Source organism: Pteropus vampyrus, unplaced genomic scaffold, assembly GCF_000151845.1.
Source record: "Pteropus vampyrus isolate Shadow unplaced genomic scaffold, Pvam_2.0 Scaffold33, whole genome shotgun sequence".
NCBI classification, from domain to species: domain Eukaryota; kingdom Metazoa; phylum Chordata; class Mammalia; order Chiroptera; family Pteropodidae; genus Pteropus; species Pteropus vampyrus.
Window position 1 is genome coordinate 8,923,757 of NW_011888814.1, and position 22,526 is coordinate 8,946,282.

Consider the following 22,526-nt stretch of genomic DNA (forward strand, 5'->3'; position numbering starts at 1 on the left):
TTTAATTCATACATTTGTTTATTTTTATTTGTATGAAATCATTGTTTCTTATTTAATGCGTTATAATCCATTACTGTCATTATTTACTGTGATGCTCAAATTGTTCCAGTTTTGGCTGGGGAGAGCCCTTTCGGTCTGGCTTCTGTGGCTTGTCTTTTGACATATCCCCTTCATTTTTTGAGCACTTTCTTGCTTCTGATAGAAGGTGATCTAAGCTCATCTTGTACATTCCCTGTCCTAGCCCAGGAATTAGCCATTTCTCCAAGGAGCCCTAGTTTCTTTTAGTGGATCTGTATACTAGTGTGCTTTTTGCTCTTGGGATGTCATTGTTCCTGGATCCTCCTTTATTAATTTTGGAAAATAATTGCTCACTAACTCTTCCTGTATTTCTTTTGTCCTGTTCTCTCCTTTTCTTTCTAGGAATCCAATTACATGTTCGTTAGACCATTTGATAATATCCCATAGATCTTGGATGCTCTCTTCTGATTTTTTTCCCCAGTCTTTTTTCTTTCCATATTTCAGTTTGGTGATTTAAGTTCACTGATTCTATCTTCAGATAATGTTCAGCCTGATGAGAGTATTGTTTTTGTCTCTGATACCTTTTAATGAAAAATTTCCTGACATGTCTATTTGACTTATTTTAATGGTTTCCATCTCTGTAGAAATTCCCTATCTGTTCACAGATGTTGTCCAACTTTTTCACTAGACCCTTTAACATAAATGTATTAATCATAGCTAATTTAAAGTTCCTGTCTGATTAAACAGCCTGGTTTTCTTGAATACTTTATTTCTTAACAATTTTTTTTTAACTTTTTTGTGTATATTACAACTTCATATTGAACAGTAGTATATTAGTTCCCATTATTGTCATGAACTGGGCTTCATTTTAGTTCTGACATTCTTCAAATTCCTCTAGCCGTGGGCTCCTGTTACCATGTGATTTGAGGTTACCAGGGGGCTCTCCTCAGTGTTTTGGCCTCATACTCAGCTTTCAGCTGCTTCTGCACATGCTTGGCACAGCGGAGCTCTCTCTTCTAGTGATGCACCGCCTGCTGTGTTAGGCTGCTGCTCCTGTTTCCTGGAGCTAGGCTCATGGTGAGGGCAGGTGGGGTTCTTGGATCTTCTGGTCCAGCCCCAGTCTTAGGCAGGCCTCCACAAGGGGAGGCCTTTTTCAGTGTTCGCATTTCTCTTCTGTGTAACAGCCAAAGGTTGCCTTATATCAGTGATTCGTCTTGAATAGATCTTTTCCTGCCCCTCCTGGAGAGGTAGCAGATCTTAACTTTGTATCAGAGCAGGGTCCTGAGCCCAAGAGGGCTTCCTGTTACTCCCCCAGGAGCAGTTTTTCTTCCACCATCTCCCCAAAGCAGTGGATCTTTGCCTAATTGTAGCTAATTTTTTCTTACCCTCATGTATGGCAGCCACCTCTTTCTCCTGGGGGAAAGTGAAACCATGTCCCCTCTTCTCCTTAAAGGGATTTGTTACTTTTTGGAGTTCAGATCACTTGGTTGTTTTATGACCTCGACTCTTTGAGGGGCTCAGTAAAAGTTATGGTTTTCTAGATCATCCAACTTTTTCTTGTCGTAAGTGTGGGACCTTCCCTTGCAGCTTTCTGTATCCTAAGAAGCAGCAAAACTATATAAATTGGTGGTTTTAAACAAAATATTTTGGTTCTGACATCCTTGGTTTAATTCTTACAGGGAGACTCAGTATGTTAAATAGGTAAAAACATAAAGCTCAGCTGGAGCCTTCCCCTCATGCCTACCCGCAACCCTTGCCCTCTTATCAAAATACTGAAGAGTTTCTATAGAGCACAATTTGAAAACCATTGGCCTCAGTTATTTTATATGTACTTTCTATTGTCAAATATATAAACTTAATCTCCTTGACCAATTGTTTGGCCCAGGCTAACTCATCTCCTGCTTTCTCTTTAATATAGGTGCTTATGGAAACTCTGGGTGCTCTGGGGGCACAGTGCCGATGGGCTGCCTGCAACATCTATTCCACCCTCAATGAAGTGGCTGCTGCTCTAGCCGAAAGTGGTAAGATCTTTGTTTGTTCTCTGTGTCTTTGGCTAAAGTAAATCTTCAAAAAGTTCCATTGTTTCAATATAAATCTTGAAAGGAGGTCAACATTTTGTCTTAGACAAAATGGATCCCCTTTCTTGATGAGTTTGCTCTTTCTGGACTTCTCTTATTAAATAGGATCTAGATAACTGTTGTTTTATAGTCATAAATATCTTATGTCTAATATTCCATTATTAGTTAATGCTTTGCCTTGAGTTATTAATATTAGAGTTCCAGTGAACCCTAAAGTAGTATGGATTAGAAAAGAAAATGCTTTGGGCATAGTTTTATGGTCTTGCTGGTTTTCAGCAGTTTGCCCTGATTTAATGTTTGGTTTTTCTGCTTCGGCAGTAAACGGGTTTTGACATGGCAGATATCTATTTGTTTACAACAGCCACCAACACTTGAAGGACAAAAGAAATAGAGAAATTCGAACTCTGCCAGTTTTTTCTCTTCACTCTCTGGCAGGATAACACAGATTAGGGTACCAAACACTTGTTTTAGAGCTCTTGAGAAGTGCTGGGAAAGCTCTGTAGCGCATGCATGTCTCTCCTTGTGCTAGCACTTTCAGCATTTTATTTTTTTCTTTCATTTTCATTTATCCATTTATAAAAATTTTATTAATGTGAAAACATAGAAAATTGCACAATGAATTATACATATACATTTATTTTCAACAAATGCTTATTATACCTCCTATAAGAAATGTAAGGACAAATGAGACAATATCTTTGCCCTCAGAATCTTATATTGTGCTTGAGGAGAAAAGACGCATATATAGATAATGATGATACAAGGGCATAGATGATAAATGCCATGACAGATCATAAATCCACATGTAGCACCCAAACAAGGGGCTTATAAAAGTTCAGATTTCATGAAAGATCACTTCCAGCTGAGTTAATCAGGCTTCATTAGGAACATGACACTTAACTGGGCCATGAAGTGTAATAACATTTTAACAGATGGAGAAGAGGATGGGCTAACTAAAGTATGGGAGCAAAAAATATCAAAGTGTAGTTGAGAAATGGTGAGAATTCCATGTGGCCTGGATCAAGAAATACTTATTTCTGCTTTCTTCTTTTTTCCTATTAGTCATAATTTTAGCATTCATCATACTCTTGTCCCTTTCATTTGTCCACTTTGATCTAACAACAGCAGAATGACTACCAAAGACAAAGAAATGGATAAAGGGGCTGAAGACAATACTAATCAGTGAAAAAAAGTCAATTCAAGGAGGACAGCAGAACGAGAGAGTTTAGAATTGGAGAAAACCAGCATCATCTTGCCAGAATTTAGGGTCAGCCCCTTTTTTATGTTTTAATGATTTCTCTTTGTTCCTTTTTCTCAGGATTTCCTGTCTTTGCCTGGAAAGGAGAGTCAGAAGATGATTTTTGGTGGTGCATTGATAGATGTGTGAATGTGGAAGGCTGGCAGCCAAACATGGTGGGTTAGGTTTCTGGTAACACAATCCTGTAGGGACCTGGGAGGGCAGGCTCAAAGAGGGAGGTTCTGGCCTAGGAGAGGGTTTCCCAACAGGAAAGAAGAAAAATGCCTTCTTTTCTAGCTGATGTACCTGGGTTTCCAGCATAGCTAGATACTTATGCTCAGGGTACCCCAAGAATATCGAACTTCTTTATAGTCTTAATGTTATTTGTTAGTGCGGATTTTAGGAGCATTCATATTCATCAGCAACATTAAAATACTACTCAGGGTTCACACATGGCTAGTTAAAAAATCAGGTTAATTAGTTACTATCCCCTACCACTGCTCACCACCACTCTGCAACAACAACAATAATCTAAACACACACACACACACACACACACACACACACACACAAACACACACAAACACACACAAACACACACACGCAGCTCCTGTGGTACTTAGCTTTCTCTCTAGAATCATATGCTAAATTTATAGTAAACCCAAAGAGATTTGAAGTTCAAATTTTTTCTCTTTGTTCATTTCCACCTTAAGAAAGATAACTAGGCAAAGTTATGGGGTTTTTATTTTTGCTTTGTTTTTTGTTTGTTTCATTTTTTAAAAGATTGAGTTCTTGAAGGCTTCATAGTGTACTAGATTCACAAAGAGAAGCAAAGAGCTGCACAAAGTATGAGACATTCCTACTTTGCAAACATTTCTGTATGTGAGTCAGAAGAGAAATTAGGGAATCAACTGAAAAAAGAATCCTTGAAGCTGTAGTCCAACTATTGCTTGCTGCTAAATGCTGCAGAGCAGCCTCACCTGGTACACAGCGGAGAGAAGCAGCCCATCTTTCTGGATTCTATAATCCAGGTCACATTGCACCATATGCTGGTTTGGGGAAGCTGGGTTAAAGCCTTTATAAAGGAGAAAGGAGTTGGCTATAAGATGAATCAGCTAATTCCAGCAGTTTAACAGTGACAAGAGGGAGTGTGACTGACAAACACTAGTCATGCCAGGGGGTTTCTACTGGAAATAAAACATTAATTTTATAGTCATGAACATAGAGAGGACATGGGATTGTTCCCAGAGAGCTTTTATAGACTATAGAGCCAGCTGGAAATGTTGATGAAGAGAGTAAGACAAGAATAAAAACAGTTGTCACCTCCCAGAAAACAAGACCCATATCTCTTTGGATCCTGTCAAGATATAGTGCTTTTCCTTGCTTTCCAACCTCAAGAAGATTCCCTGATGACAAGAATTACATGATGAGAATTATGGGCTACATTCATTCAGTAACTATTAGGGATAGCAACTACTTGCCTGTGTTAGATGCTTTTGTTAAAAGGGAAAAGTGGGGATTCCTGGGGCAAGATGGCATAGGGCGTAGCAGCTTTGTACATCTCCTCTTGTGACCATACTAGAAATAGGACGAAACACAGAGCAAACAGCAAGCAGAGTCACCTGGGGTCTGGATGAACAGAGGTACTACAACTAGGGAGAGAAAGAAGAAATCACCCTGCAGTGGTAGGCTACCCTGTCCCAAGTGGCTGAGTAAGATGTTCCTCTTGGGCGGAGCTGCGACCACAACCACATTTCACAGTGATATACTCACTCAGAACTCCAGTGCCAGGTCAGCTGCTGGAGGCGGAGGAGTGGGGGCGCCGGCGCCACACGGGGGAATGCTGAGTTGTCAGGCTTCAGTCCAAGGGCCGGAGATGAGGCTTTCTCCCAGCAGAAGTGCTGGCGGTATCCATTGTTCCTCTGTTGAGCCCTCCCCACTCCCAGTGTGTGGACGCAGGCGCCGCCATAGCTGAGGCATCATCAAACTGGATAACAGAGGTCACTCCACCCAGGGGACTCTGTGAAACTCTGCCTATCCCAACTTGTGGCCCTACCTAAGCCACATCTGGTGGGGTCCTCAGTGTGCCCTGTGGCCCTTTCTGAACAGCTCCAAGCCCCGCACTGGTGCCACCCAGCCTCAGTTCTGGCATGACCTCTTGAGGCAACTTAAGCACAACACAGGTGTCCGCCATCTGTGGATTGCTTGCTGAATCTTACCAGGTATCCCTGGGGAGGCACAGACTGATGCTAAACTTGGCCTGCAGCTGGACCTGTGCTAATATGACTGGGAGACTTAGGAACTTTGCTTAGTTCATAGAAACAGACACAGAAAGGCAGCTAAAATGGGGAAACAAAGAAGCATGTCCTACATGAAAGAACAGAACCAAGCTCCAGGAAAAAAGGAGTCAAGTAATCTACCAGATGCAGAGTTCAAAACACTGGTTATAAGGATGCTCAGTGAACTTAGGGAAGAGTAGATGAACTCAGTGAGAACTTAAAGAGATTTGAAAAAACATAAAAACTGAGGTGGAAATTATAAAAATGACCCAGTCAGAAATGAAGAATATGATATCTGAAGTGAAGAGTATATTAGAGGGATGAACTGGAGGATCGAATCACTGATACAGAGGATAGGGCAGCAGAGGACACCCAATCAGAACAGCAACAAGAAAAAAGATTCCAAAATAATGAAGATAATATAAGGAGCCTAAGGGATAACATCAGACGTAACAACATTTGCATTATAGGGGTGCCAGAAGAAGAAGAAGCTCAAGAAGTTGAAAACCTATTTGAAGAAATAATGATGGAAAACTTCTCTAACCTGGTGAAGGAAATAGACATATAACCCCAAGAAGCTCAGAGAGTCCCTAAAAAGATGAACCCAAGGAAGCCCATACCAAGACACATCATAATTAAGATGCCTAAGGTTAAATACAAAGAGAGAATCTTAAAAGCAGCAAGAGAAAAACAGATACCTACAACTGGCAGCTGATTTCTCAAAAGAAACTTTGCAAGACAGAAGGGCTTGGCATAAAATGTTCAAGGTGATGAAAACCCAGGATCTACAACCAAGATTACTTTATCCAGCAAAGCTATCGTTTAGAGTTGAAGGACAGATAAAGACTTTCCCAGACAAAAATAAGCTAAAGGAGTCCATCACCACCAAGACAGCATTACAGGAAATGTTGGAGGGACTTCTTTAAGAAGAAGAAAAAATATGTAGCAAAAATATGGCTAAAGAATGGCAATAACTACATATCTATTAACAAATACTTCAAATGAAAAAGAAGTGCTGCAATCAATAGAGAGGGTGGCTAAATGGATAAGAAAAGACCCTTACATGTGCTGCCTACAAGAGATTCACTTCAGATTTAAAGACACAAACAGACTAAAAGTAAGGGGATAGGAAAAGATATTGCATGGTGGACCTAGAGAGTATCGTGCTGAATGGAGTAAGCCAGATAGAGAAAGAAAAATGCCATATGATTTCACGTACATGTGGAATCTAAAGAACAAAATCAACAACAATAACAACAAAAATAGAAACTCATAGAGGAGAAAAAAAATGGCATAGATGATGGAGGCTCTGTTCATCCCTCTGGCGACCAAATCAACGTTGTGTCGGAAACAGGAGCAGCAGCAAGGAAAAATCGCCTGGAATCTAAATGAAAGAGCCATACAACTAGGGAGAAATCCAAGAAATCACCCTGCAATGGGCAGAAGTTTAAAAAAATTTTTTAAATCGAAACTCATAGATACAGAGAATATTTTGAGGGTTACTAATTGGGAGGAGCATTGGGGAGATTAAGAAGTTCATATGGATAGTTACAAAATAGTCATGGAGGTATAAAGTATAGCATATGGAATATAGCCAATAATATGGTAATAAATATGTAAGGAGGCAGAGGGGTACAAGATTTATTGGTATGATCACTTTGTGACTTATATTGATCTTTAATCACTGTGCTGTACAACTGAAACTAATATTGTATACTAACTAAAATTGAAAAAAACTCATTGAATTTACACTGTAAATATGAGCAGCTAATTCTCTATTACCTTCTAATTTAAAAAAAGGAAAAAGTGGATGGAATAATGGGACTTAAAAAACAGAGTTTCTAGTTGCTCAGTATTTTTTGTCTCTGATCTTTTGTGTGGCTAGGGAATCAGAGGCTACAGGGGGAAACTCCATGAAGGATTTCATACATGCAGAAAAGTAAAGGAGAGAGAAACTCAGAGGAACCTTTCCATTTCTTAGGGCATCTGTTCTCAGAGTTTCTACTGGGAGAAAATAGAACACAGATTTATAATATGGTGTAAATGTAAGAGTTTTAATCGGAGTCCTGCCTTCGATCCCTTCTCTCAAAGAAGGTTTAGTTGAATCAGAGAAAACAGATCAATAGCAAGAGTAGAAACAAAAAAGAGATTAGACAGTAGACATGAGGTTGGGTTTTTGTGTACCCAGGGGTCTAGGATGGCATTTTTGGTACTTTCAGTAGAGTTGATGATTGATGGGACTGCAAATTGGGTGCATGCCAATATGGGGCAACTCAGTTCTGTGGGACTTTCCAGAAGGATGGCTATACGAATTTGGAAAATCCTGTCAAGCATTTGTAACAGCTAGGTGACGGGCTGAAGTGCCACAGCCTAGTGCCTAATAGTATTCTTAGCTGGTCTTTCTTTAGCTTATTTATAATTCAGAAGCTTTCCTCAGCTGATGAAAGCTCCAGTGGGCATAGCATTGTGTTTATCTTTAATCCCAACTTGAAATAGTGATGAGCTGTTCAGAGGCATGCTTACACACCTACATGCTGCACAGTTCCCTAGTTATTTTTAATTTGGTTTATAGAGAGTGTGAGGTTGTGCTAGGCAAAACCCTACAATGCTGCCTGATGTTTTGGATAGGCGAGTGCCTGTACTTCACGAGAAGTAAAAAAATTAGTGAATACAGTTTTATAAGCCATTGTTCTGGAAGGGAGACTAATTATCTGGCTTTATTTAAACTAAGCTTTGACTGATTATATTCAAAGTCCTGAATTTAACCAATAGAAATATGCTGATATCAAATTTAGGCTTTCTGAATATCTACAGTACATTCAAGAGCTGGTGGTCTAGATAACCACTTGTTAGCCCTTAAAGTCCTCATTGCGTTGCTGTGTATTTTGATCTAGTAGCTGTGTCATGTGGGATGGTCATTTGGCTGTGAGAATAACAATTGGCTTTTTACCCCTCATTGTCTCTTACCTCAGTGTACTGGCTTTAAGTTACTCTGTATAACCATGTGGGAAATTTGAAATATCTGTAAATCAGCAATTAGTAATTGGGATATAAAATCCAGAGAAGCACTGGAAACCTTGAGCCTTTAGCAAAATGAATGATATTATTGATGCTTATTATTGCAGATCTTGGATGATGGAGGGGATCTTACTCACTGGATTTATAAGAAGTATCCCAACATGTTTAAGAAAATCAAGGGCATAGTAGAGGAGAGTGTTACTGGAGTCCATAGGTAAGATTTGACATAGGCACACCTGGTTTTCTGCAGCCTAGATATATATCCTTGTAATTACGTACCTATAGAATACATTATGTTAAAAATTGGAACCTACTATGAGGTGATGAAATTGAGTCTGCACACCTGTATGTTTGTTTGTTTGTTTGTTTGTTTTAATAACAAATAACAAACCTAAAGTAATGAGGGGGAATGGGTCAGGGAACAAGTGTGGTCCTCATGTTTTCTAGTCATTGTAAGGCAATGACTACTTGTCCTTTTTGGACAAATACATTTACTCAACAGATATATATTGAACTTCTGTAGTGAGCCAGGAACAGCTCTACAGACTGTGCTAGGGTTGTAGCACTGGTCAAAACAGACAAACACCTGGGCCCTCATAGTGCTTACATTCTTACCTAGAGAGCAAGGATTTAAGACTGTTTCTCAAATGAGTAATAATTCCCCGAGTAAAGTTGAAATCATCTCTGTTTACTATTATTCATCCAGAAAGAACTGAAAACATGAAATAAAAGTTTTAGAGAAGTAAATTATGAATATGCTTCAATATTCTGTAATCTTTTTGGATATACTAAGCTATGGACTATATCATACATTTAGACTCTTAGAGAGGGATGAATTTTGAATAAAAAATCCTGTGTTCTGATTTTTAGTTGACTCAGTTTAAACAAAACTTATATATATATAGGTATGTGTGTCAAGATTATAAAATTGAGACTTTGAAAATTAAAATTGTTGCATTAGAGTAGTTGGATTAAAATAATACTTAAAGTTACTCTTTTATCATTAAAAAGGGGAATAAAATTAATAAGCAATTAAAATGTTTACATTTTAATCATTACAATTTAGAGGTGGGTCAGAGATTTCTCCCACATGCCTTTTGACTAAGGTATTTATTCTAAGCTGTATATGGTCTCTATAAAACATATTCTTTATTTCTATGTATACACCTAATAAGATAAACTTGTCGTGTGTCATGCTCTCATGCCTACCCAATCAACATATTTCTGGAATTCGATATGAAGTTGACAGTAGATTACAGTACTAATTGTTTTATGTTCCTGATTTCCCTCATTTTCAGGCTGTACCAGTTATCCAAAGCTGGGAAGCTGTGTGTTCCAGCCATGAATGTCAATGACTCAGTCACCAAACAGAAATTTGACAACCTCTATTGTTGCCGTGAATCAATTCTTGATGGGTAATTTTTTATTATCTTTGAGATGAACTTGAGTTGTTGAATTGAGGTTCTAATTTTTTTGGTTTTGGTTATTTCTGGGAATGATTCATATAGCACCTCTGGGTTTATCAACCATATCATACTCAAGCTTTTGTAACCCAGAGGAACCATTGCTATCACTATTGTAAGCAAATCTATTTTACTTCAAAAATCAAACTAGCCCCTGTCTATTGGTGAGACAGAGGCATTTCTAGTTTTTTGAAATCTGTAAGGACTGCCAGTCTGACAAACTCTACCTAGGTGTATGCCAAATATCCTGTTCTTCCAATACCTAGTTTCTGTTTCGACAGTTGTTTCTCAACATTCCTTCCTTCTTGCTAGGAAGACTCAATAATTCTTTTATCTGAAACCACTGAGTTAGTTTCCATCATGTAAAGGATGAAAAAAGGGCCTGTGGGCCACATTACTAACTATGCTGACCCCAGGAAGTTTGTGACACCACAGGCATTGGAGCCAGAAGGACCTCGGTTTGATATTGGCTCTATCATTTATTAACTACAAAAGCCTTGACCTACTTATTTCACCCCTCTGTCTCTATTTCCTCATCTGTAAAATTGTGACAGTAAGACCTACATCACAGAGTTATGATGAGGATTAAATGAGATAAGGTATGAATCCTGGTGTTCAATGTTACTTCCCTTGCCCTTCTTTTTATAACCCTGTAGAGTAAGTTCAAAGTTTGAGTTATATCTTAAGGGAAGCTTTTTGCTTTGAAATCTTTTTGCGGGGAGGGGGATGTAAATGTTCAATGAAAATTTGAACTATTGTTAATTATTACTGCTTTGAGTCAATAGTATTATCAGACAGATTGGACATTTGAATGAATTCTCATTTCATCAGTCTGTTTATAGACTGTCTCTAGTTCTGTCCACATATGAGTGTTATTGTGATGAAAATAGCCTTGCGCCTGATAAAATCAATATCTAATCATACACTTATTAAAATATATACTCATCTACAACTAAGTATCTTATAGATTTTTCAAGTCTCAAATCTGTGAGCCTAAAATTTGCCTGTACTAGGTTCAGTAAAAGATACAAAAAGGTACCCGTACTAGTTGATAAAAATAGACAGAGTCCCTCCTAAGCAGTGTTTACCCTACGAGTAAGAAAGATTCTTTAATATCAGAAATGTATGAGAGCGAGAGTAAGATACAAGCAGTGGAACAGAAGTTAAGGTTAATGAAGAAACAGGAAAACATCAATTATCTACCAGAAACCTGCTGAGTGGTAAGAGCTCATCAGCACCTTCAGATGATGAGAAAATTTCCAGTGGGGTCATAGGCAGTTATTCCTCTCAGAGGAGTTGAGAGCAGAGCTCAAAGAAGGGGCAAAGGATGCTCCATGGAAGGCTGCAGTGGAAAGGAGAGGACATTCAGGCCCATAGAGAGTTCATGTGAGGAAAGGATTAGTGATGGAGCCTCTGTAGTTCTGAGCTGGTTACACGCAACACCATAAGCTATAAGGGAATGGCCCCGCTGACTCCTAGAGGGCACTTCTGTAATTGGTCTGCAGTGCCAAAAAGCAGTGCAAGAGTAGCTAGCCTTCTGGAGACTGAGGGTTCCACTTGGTAAGAGGAATAAAGGTATCTCAGATATGATTTTCAGATCATAAAATAGATCATATTTCAGGAACTCTTTTAGAGGGTTCTAGGGCTAGAAGAGCTAGAAGTCAGAGATTTGACATGAGTTTTATATACCACCAGACATCTTACATATTACCTCCACCCCACCCCCCAAAATAGTCCTTTCTTGACTGAGGTCTTTTCTATCCTTTATCCTTGAGCCTTGAGACAGATCTGGGCCCCTCACATCACAGGGAAATCACTACCTAACTGGAATCCATCCAGGTCTGTCAGCCTATCATTTGCAGAGTGGTGGTATAGATGAAGTTTCTTTTCCACCACAGTCATTTGTGGTAAAGAAAGACTCCAAGTAGTAGCTGGGAAGAGAGGCAGAAAGGCTTGAGGGTTGTTTCAAAGCAAAGGAGGCTCAGAAATACTGTCTATTGATTTTCCTTGCTGTGCTAGCCATTCCAGGACCATTCTCCTAAGCCACGACTTTTGAGTGTGGTAATACCCAGCCAGACTTGATCTCTTCACTCAGCAAGATTTTCTCTGCACTTAATTGATATTTATTGAGTTTTATTTGGGTTTGTGGAGTTACATTAGTTCCTCTTGAGTAAAGTTGTCAAATCATTAAGAAGACAGGATTCCTACTTTGCCTTTGAGGCATTCATAGGCTCTTTAAAACAAGAAAGATCAACAGATAGTGAGTAGAAAGACCCACAGATGTTTGTAGGAACTGTCTGGTTTTAGTTGAAAACCTTCTTCTGCCTAGCCAGGGATTCCTAGAGAAGGAAAACTGGCTGAACCTTAAGAGAAACCAGAAACTTCTCCAAGTTCTTCCAAGAGACCCTGAAAACAAGGACCTTTATTCTAGTTTCGTAGAGAACCAGAGATAAAGAAGTAGAACATGTCTGAGAAGGAATCTCCCCCAGAAAACTCCCTATCTCATGCAGTCAGTGTTGGCGTGTTTCAAAGCTCTTCCCTATCTTGTTGCTCATCACCTTCCCTGTTGAATTAATGTGGGACTTCTGGCCACTCTGATACTACTAAATGTAGTACTCATTTATCAGTGTCATATTTTATGTGTCTGATTCAGTAAGCTAGAATGTTTTCATTAAACCAGAGTTTGTCACCTCCTAAATAAAAATTACATGATTTTTATTTTCTTCTTAATATCTTTTATTTCCAAATGTTATATAATAAATATATACTGCTCTTATGTTTAAAAGTTACTTTGTAGTCTATAGCTTCTTCCTTTCTATACCACTCCTAGACAAGGGAAAAAAACTGAAAAAACTCACATATAAATGGAATTGATTGGGTAGCATGGAGTGAGAAAATACATATTTTATTAAACCTTTCTTCTAGTTATTAAATATTTTATCTAGGATAGAAACCAGGCTTTCTTTCAAAATAGAGGGGAAAAACCACAAAAACATGAAAACAAAGGATCCTATCTATTCTCAAGGGAGAAACAAGAGATTTTTCTGATTAAATGTTTTTTTTCCACCCTTAGACTTAAAAGGACAACAGACATGATGTTTGGTGGAAAGCAGGTGGTAGTCTGTGGCTATGGAGAGGTAAGGTTTAACCTTTCATTTATTACATGTTTAAAATGTATTTTGCTGAAATAAACTAGAATTTTTCATTGGTATGGACATAAGAGTACATTCATTTACCTCTTTAGATGAGAAAACAGTAACTTTAGAGACCCTCTGGTTAAAGTACAATCTTACTTTTTCCATTTACATTTTTGCTGTTTTTTCTTAAGTTGATTTTTCTTAAGTTGACTGTTCCAGTGCACAGTTTGTGATGTTCTTTTAGCTTGTGTTTTGATTATAAATCGTGAGTGTGGGTGTTCTTATGCACATGCATGTGCTAAGCAGAGGCTAGGAGTTTGTTTGTGAACTGCATTCATTTATTTGTTTTTCTTATTTTTCCCCCAATCATGAATCTATTCAGTGAAATTCCTTTTGGGGGTGGAAAGGGGGTACACATTACCAGAAGCTTTGAGAATCTTGTTTTCTTGTTGACTTTCCTTATTATGTGTACTTTCTTCCCTCTTCAGGTGGGGAAGGGATGCTGTGCTGCCTTAAAAGCCATGGGCTCCATTGTGTATGTGACTGAGATTGACCCCATCTGTGCTCTTCAAGCCTGGTAAGCATGCAAAAGGAGGCGTGCTTTGTCCTCTGCACTGCCATCTACCGCGATCTTGCAGCTGCCTCCAAAGAGTGTCCTCTGGTTGATACCACATTTTAACTTAGAGAACCCAGATCCTGAGAGAGGCTGCCATTAACTGTAAGCACCTTTCTTTCAGAAATCAAGGAGCTTTGCTCAGAGAGAACAGAGACTGTCAGAAAGCCTAAAATTTAGAATTCCAATGGGAATAGCCCCTGCCTTGACCCAGAGAACAAGTAGCCCCTTACCTTCTCCATATGTAATTCTACTTCTTTGAAAACAACGATCAAAAAAGAAATATGCTGGCCTCAGATCCTTTCTGACGTGATGCACTGAAAAGAGCATTTCTGTAATATTTTTCCCCAAAACGTATAACCTAAATCTAATTAGGAGGACACATCAGACAAATTTAAATTAAAGGTAAAATTTGCTAAGTCTGAGTGAAGGGTATGTGGGAGTTGTTTGTAGTAGTCTTGTAATTCTTAAGTTTGAAATGATAACAAAAAATAAAAGTTAAAAAAAAAAAAGTTCCTTTCCCATCTGTAAAATGTAGGTAATCTTACCTACCACAAAGAGTTGTGAAAGTTAAGTAACAATTACATGATCATTATATATGATTATATATTATATAATAAATATATAATTATATAAAGTACAGAGTTGCTATCATGTAATAAATGCTCACTAAATGATAACTATTATTTAAATAGTCTGCTGCCATCCTCAGCAGGATAGAAAAATCACTGTTTCTGAAAACTACTGCAAAGCCCCAGTGTCTATAGGCTGGATAACCCACCCAGTCTTTACTATTAGCCCTCCATAGGAAGATACCCAGAATCGAATGAGGCATGGCATAAAGATTTTACTGTAATAATTTTCCCCTGTCCTACCACTCCTCACACATCCTAGCCGTAAACCCACAGATTTCCCCAACAGAGTTGTTGGCTTTCTCTGAGTCAGGGCTCCAGCACACAAGGAGAACTATCACCATTCTAGTACTTTAAGGGTTCATTAGAAAAACCTGATTGAGATGCTGATTCAAATTATAGACATGAACTGATCACTTACTAAATATTAGTACTGTGCTCTGTGCTGAGGATGAATAAGATGAATAGATGAATGAGACGAGGTCCCTGCATACGGTCAAATAACCACTGTGCAGTGTAGTAAGTGCTCTGATGGAGATAAACAGCACATGCTTCTGTATGAGCATAAAGGAGAAATATCCAACTAAAGAGCAAGGGAGCATGGTTGAAAGAGGTTTCAATAGAGCTGAGTTTTGAAACTTGGGTAAGTGATTTCTTAGTTTGGAAGTAAATTCCAGGTACAGGGAACACATGGTTAGTTACTAGGAAGGAGGGAGCATGGCATATATAAGAGGCTCAAAGTATTTTAATATAACTGGCCAATAGGATAAATTTGGGGTGGTGGTAATATCTGAGATAGTAATCAGGTGTCAGTATAGTCATATGTCAGTGTAAGTATTTGAGTCTTATCCTGAAAACAGGCAATCTCACTGACATATTTTAAGCAAGGAAGTCATAATCCAAAATGCATTTAGGGAAATCAAATGGATTAAAGAGACATAAACCTAGAGGCAAAGAGATTGAGCCAAAGGCTACTACAGTAATCTAAGCAAGAAATAATGAGACCTGATCATAAGCAAGGCCTCCATATATAGAGTTGAGGGGACAGAGTCAAGAGATTTTAGGGAATTAAGGAAAAATAATCAACCAAACTTGGTGACAACTTCAATTAGGGAGAGGCAGTAGGCTAGGACATTTTAGTTTATTTGGCTCATACAGTTGGGTGAGCAGTAATGCTGTTGATCAAGATAGAAAATATAGAAGAAGAAATAGTGTTGGGGTATGAAAAAAATAATGAGTTTCTTTTCAAACCCAGTAAATTCAAGATCCTTGTGGGACATCCAGGAGGAGCTATCCATTAGGAGCTATCCAGTAGATAATTTGATCCATGGCACTGAAGCTTTGGAGACATCTAAATAGATGTGAGAATCAGCCACCTACAAGGGGTCATTTGTAGCCAAGGAAAGGGTACAGATAAGTGCTGAAAAAATAGAGGAAAAAGTACCCACATTAAAAGACTGACTGAGATCAAGAAAGAGCAAGCAGAAAAGTAGAATAACCAGTATCATGGACTCCAAAGAATATAGTTTTAAGAAGGCAAATAATGTAGCAGAGTAAACCAAGTAATAGAAAAGTCTAAGGAAAACAATTTTGTTTTGGCTTTCAGGAGATCATTGATGGTCTTGGGGAGGGCAGTTTTAATGGAGTAAGTTCAGTGATAAAATGGCACTTTCTAGAAACTCATGGTTAACCCTGTCTCCCTATTATCAGGATTAATTAGGTTCCAGTGATGTGAAAGGACCTTTTATTTCTGTCCTGTATGACCTAAGGGAATGATTTGAATTATTCACTGCTAAGAATAGTCCAGCTATATCAAGAAGTGACAGTGTAGGTACCGAAGGAACATGGTAATAGCTTCTGAGACTCTGTGGCAAAAGGCTCCCCAGCTGTCTATTTAGGTTAATTGATGCTTTATTTCTACAGCATGGATGGATTTCGACTGGTGAAATTAAATGAGGTCATCCGACAAGTGGATATTGTTATAACCTGTACAGGTATGATTATAACATACAAAATAGAGTGGCACTTGGGAACATTTTCATGGAACAAGTGAAAAATGACTGGGGAACTGTTCTGAACAAAACCGAAGTCTAAAAACCAGAAGTAGTAGTCCACAAAACCAGTCGATTCTTTCACATTGTTCTTACCTCTTTAGAGCTGTGACCAAAAGTACACTATGAGGTCATCCCTAGAGGAAAATTTCTCTCCATCCCTTTGTTCTTTATCTCCATCCATCCTCAACTACCTAGGAGATGGCTAGAGATGAGTTTTATATGGGAAACCAGATCTTACATGTATACATTTGATTTTTTATTTTACCTCCAAAAGTGATGTATATTTCTCTCTAGTCCCTGCAAGTAAAGCTAGGCTACAGAAAAATTCTTCATAGTTAGAGAAAGTCGGAATGGTAGTTGTGTTAACTCTCAAAAAGGGATTTTGAGTTTTAGAGAGGAATTTGCAGAAGTGGCTAGTCTCCTTGGACTAGGATTTTATCTTTATGTTGGAACCATAAACTGTTGGAATGTTGGGGGTTTTTTTATAATTGTATTTGAGAAGAAGAAAATTCAGAATATTTAAGAATAGAAATATATTTGTAGCCTCAGGGGGAGCTAGGGGCAGAGAAGAGGAACCATAAGAAACTGTTCTTGCTTTGTATCAATCCTTTCAACCTCTTTTTTAAAAATAGCTTTATTGAGATGTAATTTGCATACCATAGAGTTCAGCCACTTAATGTACAATTCAGTGTTTTACAGCAAATTCATAGGATCATTCAGCCATCACCACAATCTAATTTTTGAGATAGAATTTACATATCATAAATTCACCCTTTTAAAGTATATAGTTAAGTGATTTTTTTCAGTAAAGTTGTGCAACATTCCCTTTTCTCATTCTAGAACATTTTCATCACCCCAGAAAGAACCCCATTCTATTAGAGTCACCCCTCATCCCACCCTCCACTTTTCTCCAGCCCTAGGCAGCTGTTAATCTGTCTGTCTCTATCAATTCTCCAGTTCTAGATCTTTCATGTAAATGGATTCAGACAGTATGTGGTCTTTTGTGACTGACTTTTTTACTCGGCATAATGTCATTGATCATCCATGTTGTGGCATGTATCAATATTTCATTCCTTATTATTGCTGGGTAATATTCCATTTTAAGGTTTTACCACTTTTATTTATCCATTCATCAGTTATGGGCACTTGAGTTGTTTTCACTTTTAAACCATTAAGAATATTGCTACTATGAACGTTGTATACAAGTGTTTCTGTGAATATGTTTTTAGTTCTCTTGTGTACGTACCTGCTAAATCATATGATAACTCTACTCTTAACATTTGAGGAATTGCTAGCTTTTCTAAAGTGACTGCAGCATTTTACAATCCCACCAACAATGCATGAGAATTACAGTTTCTTCATATCCTTGCCAATACTTGGTATTGTCTGCCTTTTATTATAGCCATCCTAGTAGGTGCGAAGTAGTGATTTTTCATTGTGATTTTGATTTGCATTTCTCTAATAACTAATGATGTTGAGCGTCTTCTCGTGTGCCTTTTGGCACATCTTCTTTTGTACATCTTCTTTTGAGAAATGTCTGTTCAGATCCTTTGCTCATTTTTAAGTTGGGTTGCCATTTTATTACTGACTTATCTAAGAGTTCTTTATAAATTTTGAATACAAGCCCTTATCATTTGTATGATTTGCAAATATTTGTCCTGGGCTGTGGGTTGTCTTTTTATTTTCTTGATGGTATCATTTACAGCACAAAAGTTTATTATTTTGATGTAATTTAAGTTTATTTTTTCTTTGGTTGCTTGTGCTTTAGATGTTGTATCTAAGAAACCATTGTCTAACCCAAGGTCACAAAGATTTATTCCTATGTTCTGCTAAGAGTTTTATAGTTTTAGCTCTTACATTTAGGTCTCTGATCCATTTCAAGTTAAATTTTACATATAGTGTGAAGTATGGGTCCAACTTCATTCCTGTTCATGTGGCTATCTCTTCTGTCTTCAAGGTAACAAGAATGTGGTAACTAGAGAGCACTTGGACCGTATGAAGAATAGCTGCATCGTTTGCAACATGGGACATTCCAACACGGAAATTGATGTGGTAAGATCAAGTGACTCATCATTGGGGACTTTTTTCCTCTTTGCCAAGAAACATAAACTGGAAGAGGAAAGAGTAGGGTCACCAACCATCCTTGACATGACTGCCCTGGCAGAGCTGTCTGCAGTCTGTTCACTTACTAGCCCTGTGTCAAGGGGAGAAATCTATGGGCTGGGATGAGAACATTGCTTTAGATTGACTGTGTCTGTCAAATAATGTGGTTTCTCTTTTCTCTCTCTCTTTGATTGAGCTAGGTCTCCCCTTAACTATTTTCCAGATTATAGTAATTGAGTCTGTAGGTGTCACAATCAACTCAGTAGCACATGTTCCTCATGTTCCTCAAATGTGGAAAATCTATCACTTTGGTTCTCTAATTTGATTATATTCACCCTAAACAATTTTAGTCCAACATAACACTTGGCCCTACTAAGTTGCCCAAGTAATAGTTAATAGAAGTGTTATTTATTTCTTTTCGGACTTACCAAAGTATCTCTCAGTGTGACTTTCACTCTGGTTTTAAATTTTTATGACATTTTTATGGCACCACTGTATTTCTCTCTGGGTAAATGGCTCAAGCAAAGCATGCTTTCATTTCCACTGAAGGCTGCTCTGATTGAGCCTCAGCATTGCCAGGTAAGGATCAGTTGATATATTGAGAGCCTGTTAGATGATATCTATTTGAAATGGTTTCTCATATCTATTTGAAATGGTTTCTCTTTTTAACTCTGTGCTCTCTTCTTCTATTTATAAAAATAGCTGGACAAACCATCTACCAAAACCTGTTTCTACCCTTGAGGTTTCTGAGTGGCATGGCTCCATTACTCTGTCTTACCATGATACTTTGCTTATAATGAATTATTTAGTTAGTTCTTTTGTTGTTGTTATTAAATTTCACTTATGTGTCATACTGCCCCTTTAGTAAATGGTGGAAGATATTAATACTCTAAAACTATCTAGCACACAATTGTACTTTTCTGGGGTTAATCTGCTGCTCATAGATCCTCCAAATGGGAAAAGCTGGAGGGAAATAGTCATGCTCTGAGCCCTGATAAGAAATCTTATTAAGGGAAAGGGGAAGAAATTTTCCTTCTAAACCCTCAAGAAACTCTGAAATAAAAATAATTCCAATTACAGTCATATATATGTTTTGTATTTTTACTTTATTATATTTCACCCTCTTGACCACCCTATGAGGCATTATTCTTATCCCTGATTTTCATTTGGGAAACTAAGAAGTTAAGTACATTGTTCAGTCAAATACATTGATTCAAAATTAAACTGGAACACAAAATCCAGGGGTTTTTGCTTCTAGTCAAGTTTTTGTTTTATTTTGTTTAGTTTTCCTGCTTCTTGTACTACTACCTCCTCATGATTACTAGATTAAGTTCAAATTGTGATGGTAACCTCTCCTCTGAAAGCAGCCCAGACGTCAGTAATCTCTCAGCATAGAGGCTGGGAGACACTTTACCTTCAATCACAAACATTTATTGTGTGTTAGCTATATGCCACGTGCCATTCTGGGTGCTTGGAATCAATGAACAAAACAGGCTAACATTCTCATGGAGCTTAAGTTTTAGAGGAGAAAAAAGACAATAAACATAATAAATACAATTTATGGTATGTTGGAAGGCAAAAGCACCACAGAAAAAAAGAAAAAGTACAGCATGGTAAGGGGAGAATATTTTTAAGTGAAGAATATTTAGCCAGAGCAAATGCCCTGAGGCTGGAGGGTGCCTAGACTGTTTGAGGATCAACAATGAGGCCATTGCAGTTGGAGCAGAATGAGCATGGGGCAGGCAGGTTGAACTCAGAGAGGTAATGGGCCAGATCTTATAGGGCCTCATAGGTCATTGTAAGAATTGATTATATTCTGAGAAAAATAGGGAGCCATTGTACGATTTATAACCATCTAACTTCTGTTTTAAAAGAATGACTTTTATTTTAAAGGGATCACCCTGGCTTCTGTGTTGAGACTAGGCTCAGTTTTGCAGGTATTGCTAGGTAGACCCAGTATCTGCCACAGATGCTAGCCAAGGGCCATCTCTCAGCTCTCTGTGCTCTTCTTAGCAGAAGGTTTACGACTCAACCAGATGGTCCAGAAAGGGAGATGCTCAGAAGAGCTTTGGAAAAGTTAAGTTAAACTCGACCTTTGATGATAGTGTCACAGGGCATGTAAAATGAAATTTAAGGAAATAGCAAACTCAACTAATCATTAAAACCAGAATGTTCATTCACTATCTCACAAATTTGTATTGAATGCTTGCTCTGCTCTGTGTTGAGTGCTTGGCTAAAGAATAGCAGTGAACAACACACCTCTTCTCCTGGACCTTGTACTCTACTGTGGGAGACAGACAATAGACAGTTATTGTCAGTGCCTTGTGTTGAAGAAAAACAGCAAGGTGAGGACGTTGAAGATACTGATTTAGTTAGGGTGATCAAGGAAGGACTCTGAGGCGATAACATTTGAACAAAAACCTGAATGAATTGAAGGAGCAAGCCATCGGAGCATTCTATTCAGAGAGAATGGTAAGTAAAAGACCGTGAGGTAGAAACATGCTTCATGTGTTTTGAAGAAAAAAAAAGATGCCATCTTGGCAGAAACAGAATGGGCAAGAGGATGAGGATAAGAGGTAGCTAAAGAGACAGTGGACTTGGTTGGCCATGGTAAGGACTTAAGATTTTGGAAGGTTTTGAACAGGTGACTGACAAAATCTGACATGTTTTAAAAGATCATTCTGCCTGTTGTATTCTGCCTGTTGTATAAAGAAAACATTTCTGGAGTTTGAACAGGGACAACAAAATGCTCTTTCAGTATTTCCAATGACAGAAGGCAGTAGCTTAGATTAGATGGGTAAGCAAGCAGTGGAGGTAATAAGAAGTGACATATTGTGAAGGTGTGGGAACAATGGGATTAGGTAGAAATTTATAATTTTATCTGACCTCGATATGGTGACTGCTGCATTTTTGAGCAAGGAATAGCTCATCAAGAGTGAGTCATTTAGAAAGGTGCATTTTTTTTTCTGAGAAATATTAATGTTGTGAATACTTAGAGAACCTGTGATAGAGATTGTGCTCTTAGCTGGCTTTTGGCCATGTCTTTCATGTATTTCTCCCTCAAAAGCAGACTTGCTTATCCATAAACTTCACAATTCAAGAGTTTAAATCTTTATGTACACATGCTTTAAAAGTTTTCATCAGCAAAAGAATTTCAATCTGAGACTTGCTATTGACAACATGCTTTCTAAGACAGAACCACAGTTGTTCTCCCTGAAAAAACTGACATGCAAAATCATATAATACCAATTTGTGCAAGCATAGCAACCGGCTTATTTACAGTGGGACACACACCTAATTTGGGAAGGTAATCTGCATAGGGCACTTTTCTCCTGGTGGATTGCTTAGTGATTGTAAACCCACAGTAAAGACAATTGAGTGTCTTTAAGAGAAATTCTTGTAAAGCAGCGGTGGCCATAGGAAACCCTTCTCTCGAGGAGTGTGACTGCCAGACAAACTTAATAGATTATTGGAGCTTCTGGGACACTGCTAGAGATTATTCAATCAAGTTTATCTTCACACCATATTTTTAAATTGATCCTCAGGTCTTTTGCTTGCATCATAACCATTCCAGTACTCTCATAAACTGCCTCAACTAAGTATTGATCATATTATGATGTTCATGAGAACTGTTCTTTCCTTGATTCCACCATATCTTTTTTTCAAAGGATTACCTTCTAAGACAGGAGATTCTTGTTAACCATGGAATGGCTTTTTGCTCCCCGTCACCAAGATTGCTTATCTTCTGGGAGATTAGGAATGTGAGACACTAAGAACTTGAAGTACTTTCAAGTCCCATCATCTCAATAAAAAAAATACCAGTGTCACCAAGGAGTAACTCTTGTCTCTATGTGGTTATTGCTTCCATGGTGATACTTCTAAAGGCTAAAGGAT

The 22,526-nt window shown here is 38.1% G+C and overlaps 1 protein-coding gene across 1 annotated transcript in view; it reads left to right on the forward strand.

Moving 5' to 3' along the window:
• Positions 1–22,526, forward strand: part of AHCYL2 (adenosylhomocysteinase like 2) — a 141,686-nt gene that overhangs the window by 109,102 nt on the left and 10,058 nt on the right. The window contains exons 4-12 of the mRNA XM_023528950.1: positions 421–434; positions 1,937–2,039; positions 3,415–3,509; positions 8,738–8,844; positions 9,929–10,045; positions 13,167–13,230; positions 13,719–13,807; positions 16,399–16,469; positions 18,487–18,581. Coding sequence (XP_023384718.1) covers positions 421–434; positions 1,937–2,039; positions 3,415–3,509; positions 8,738–8,844; positions 9,929–10,045; positions 13,167–13,230; positions 13,719–13,807; positions 16,399–16,469; positions 18,487–18,581 — 755 coding nt within the window. The remainder of the gene's footprint in view (positions 1–420; positions 435–1,936; positions 2,040–3,414; positions 3,510–8,737; positions 8,845–9,928; positions 10,046–13,166; positions 13,231–13,718; positions 13,808–16,398; positions 16,470–18,486; positions 18,582–22,526) is intronic.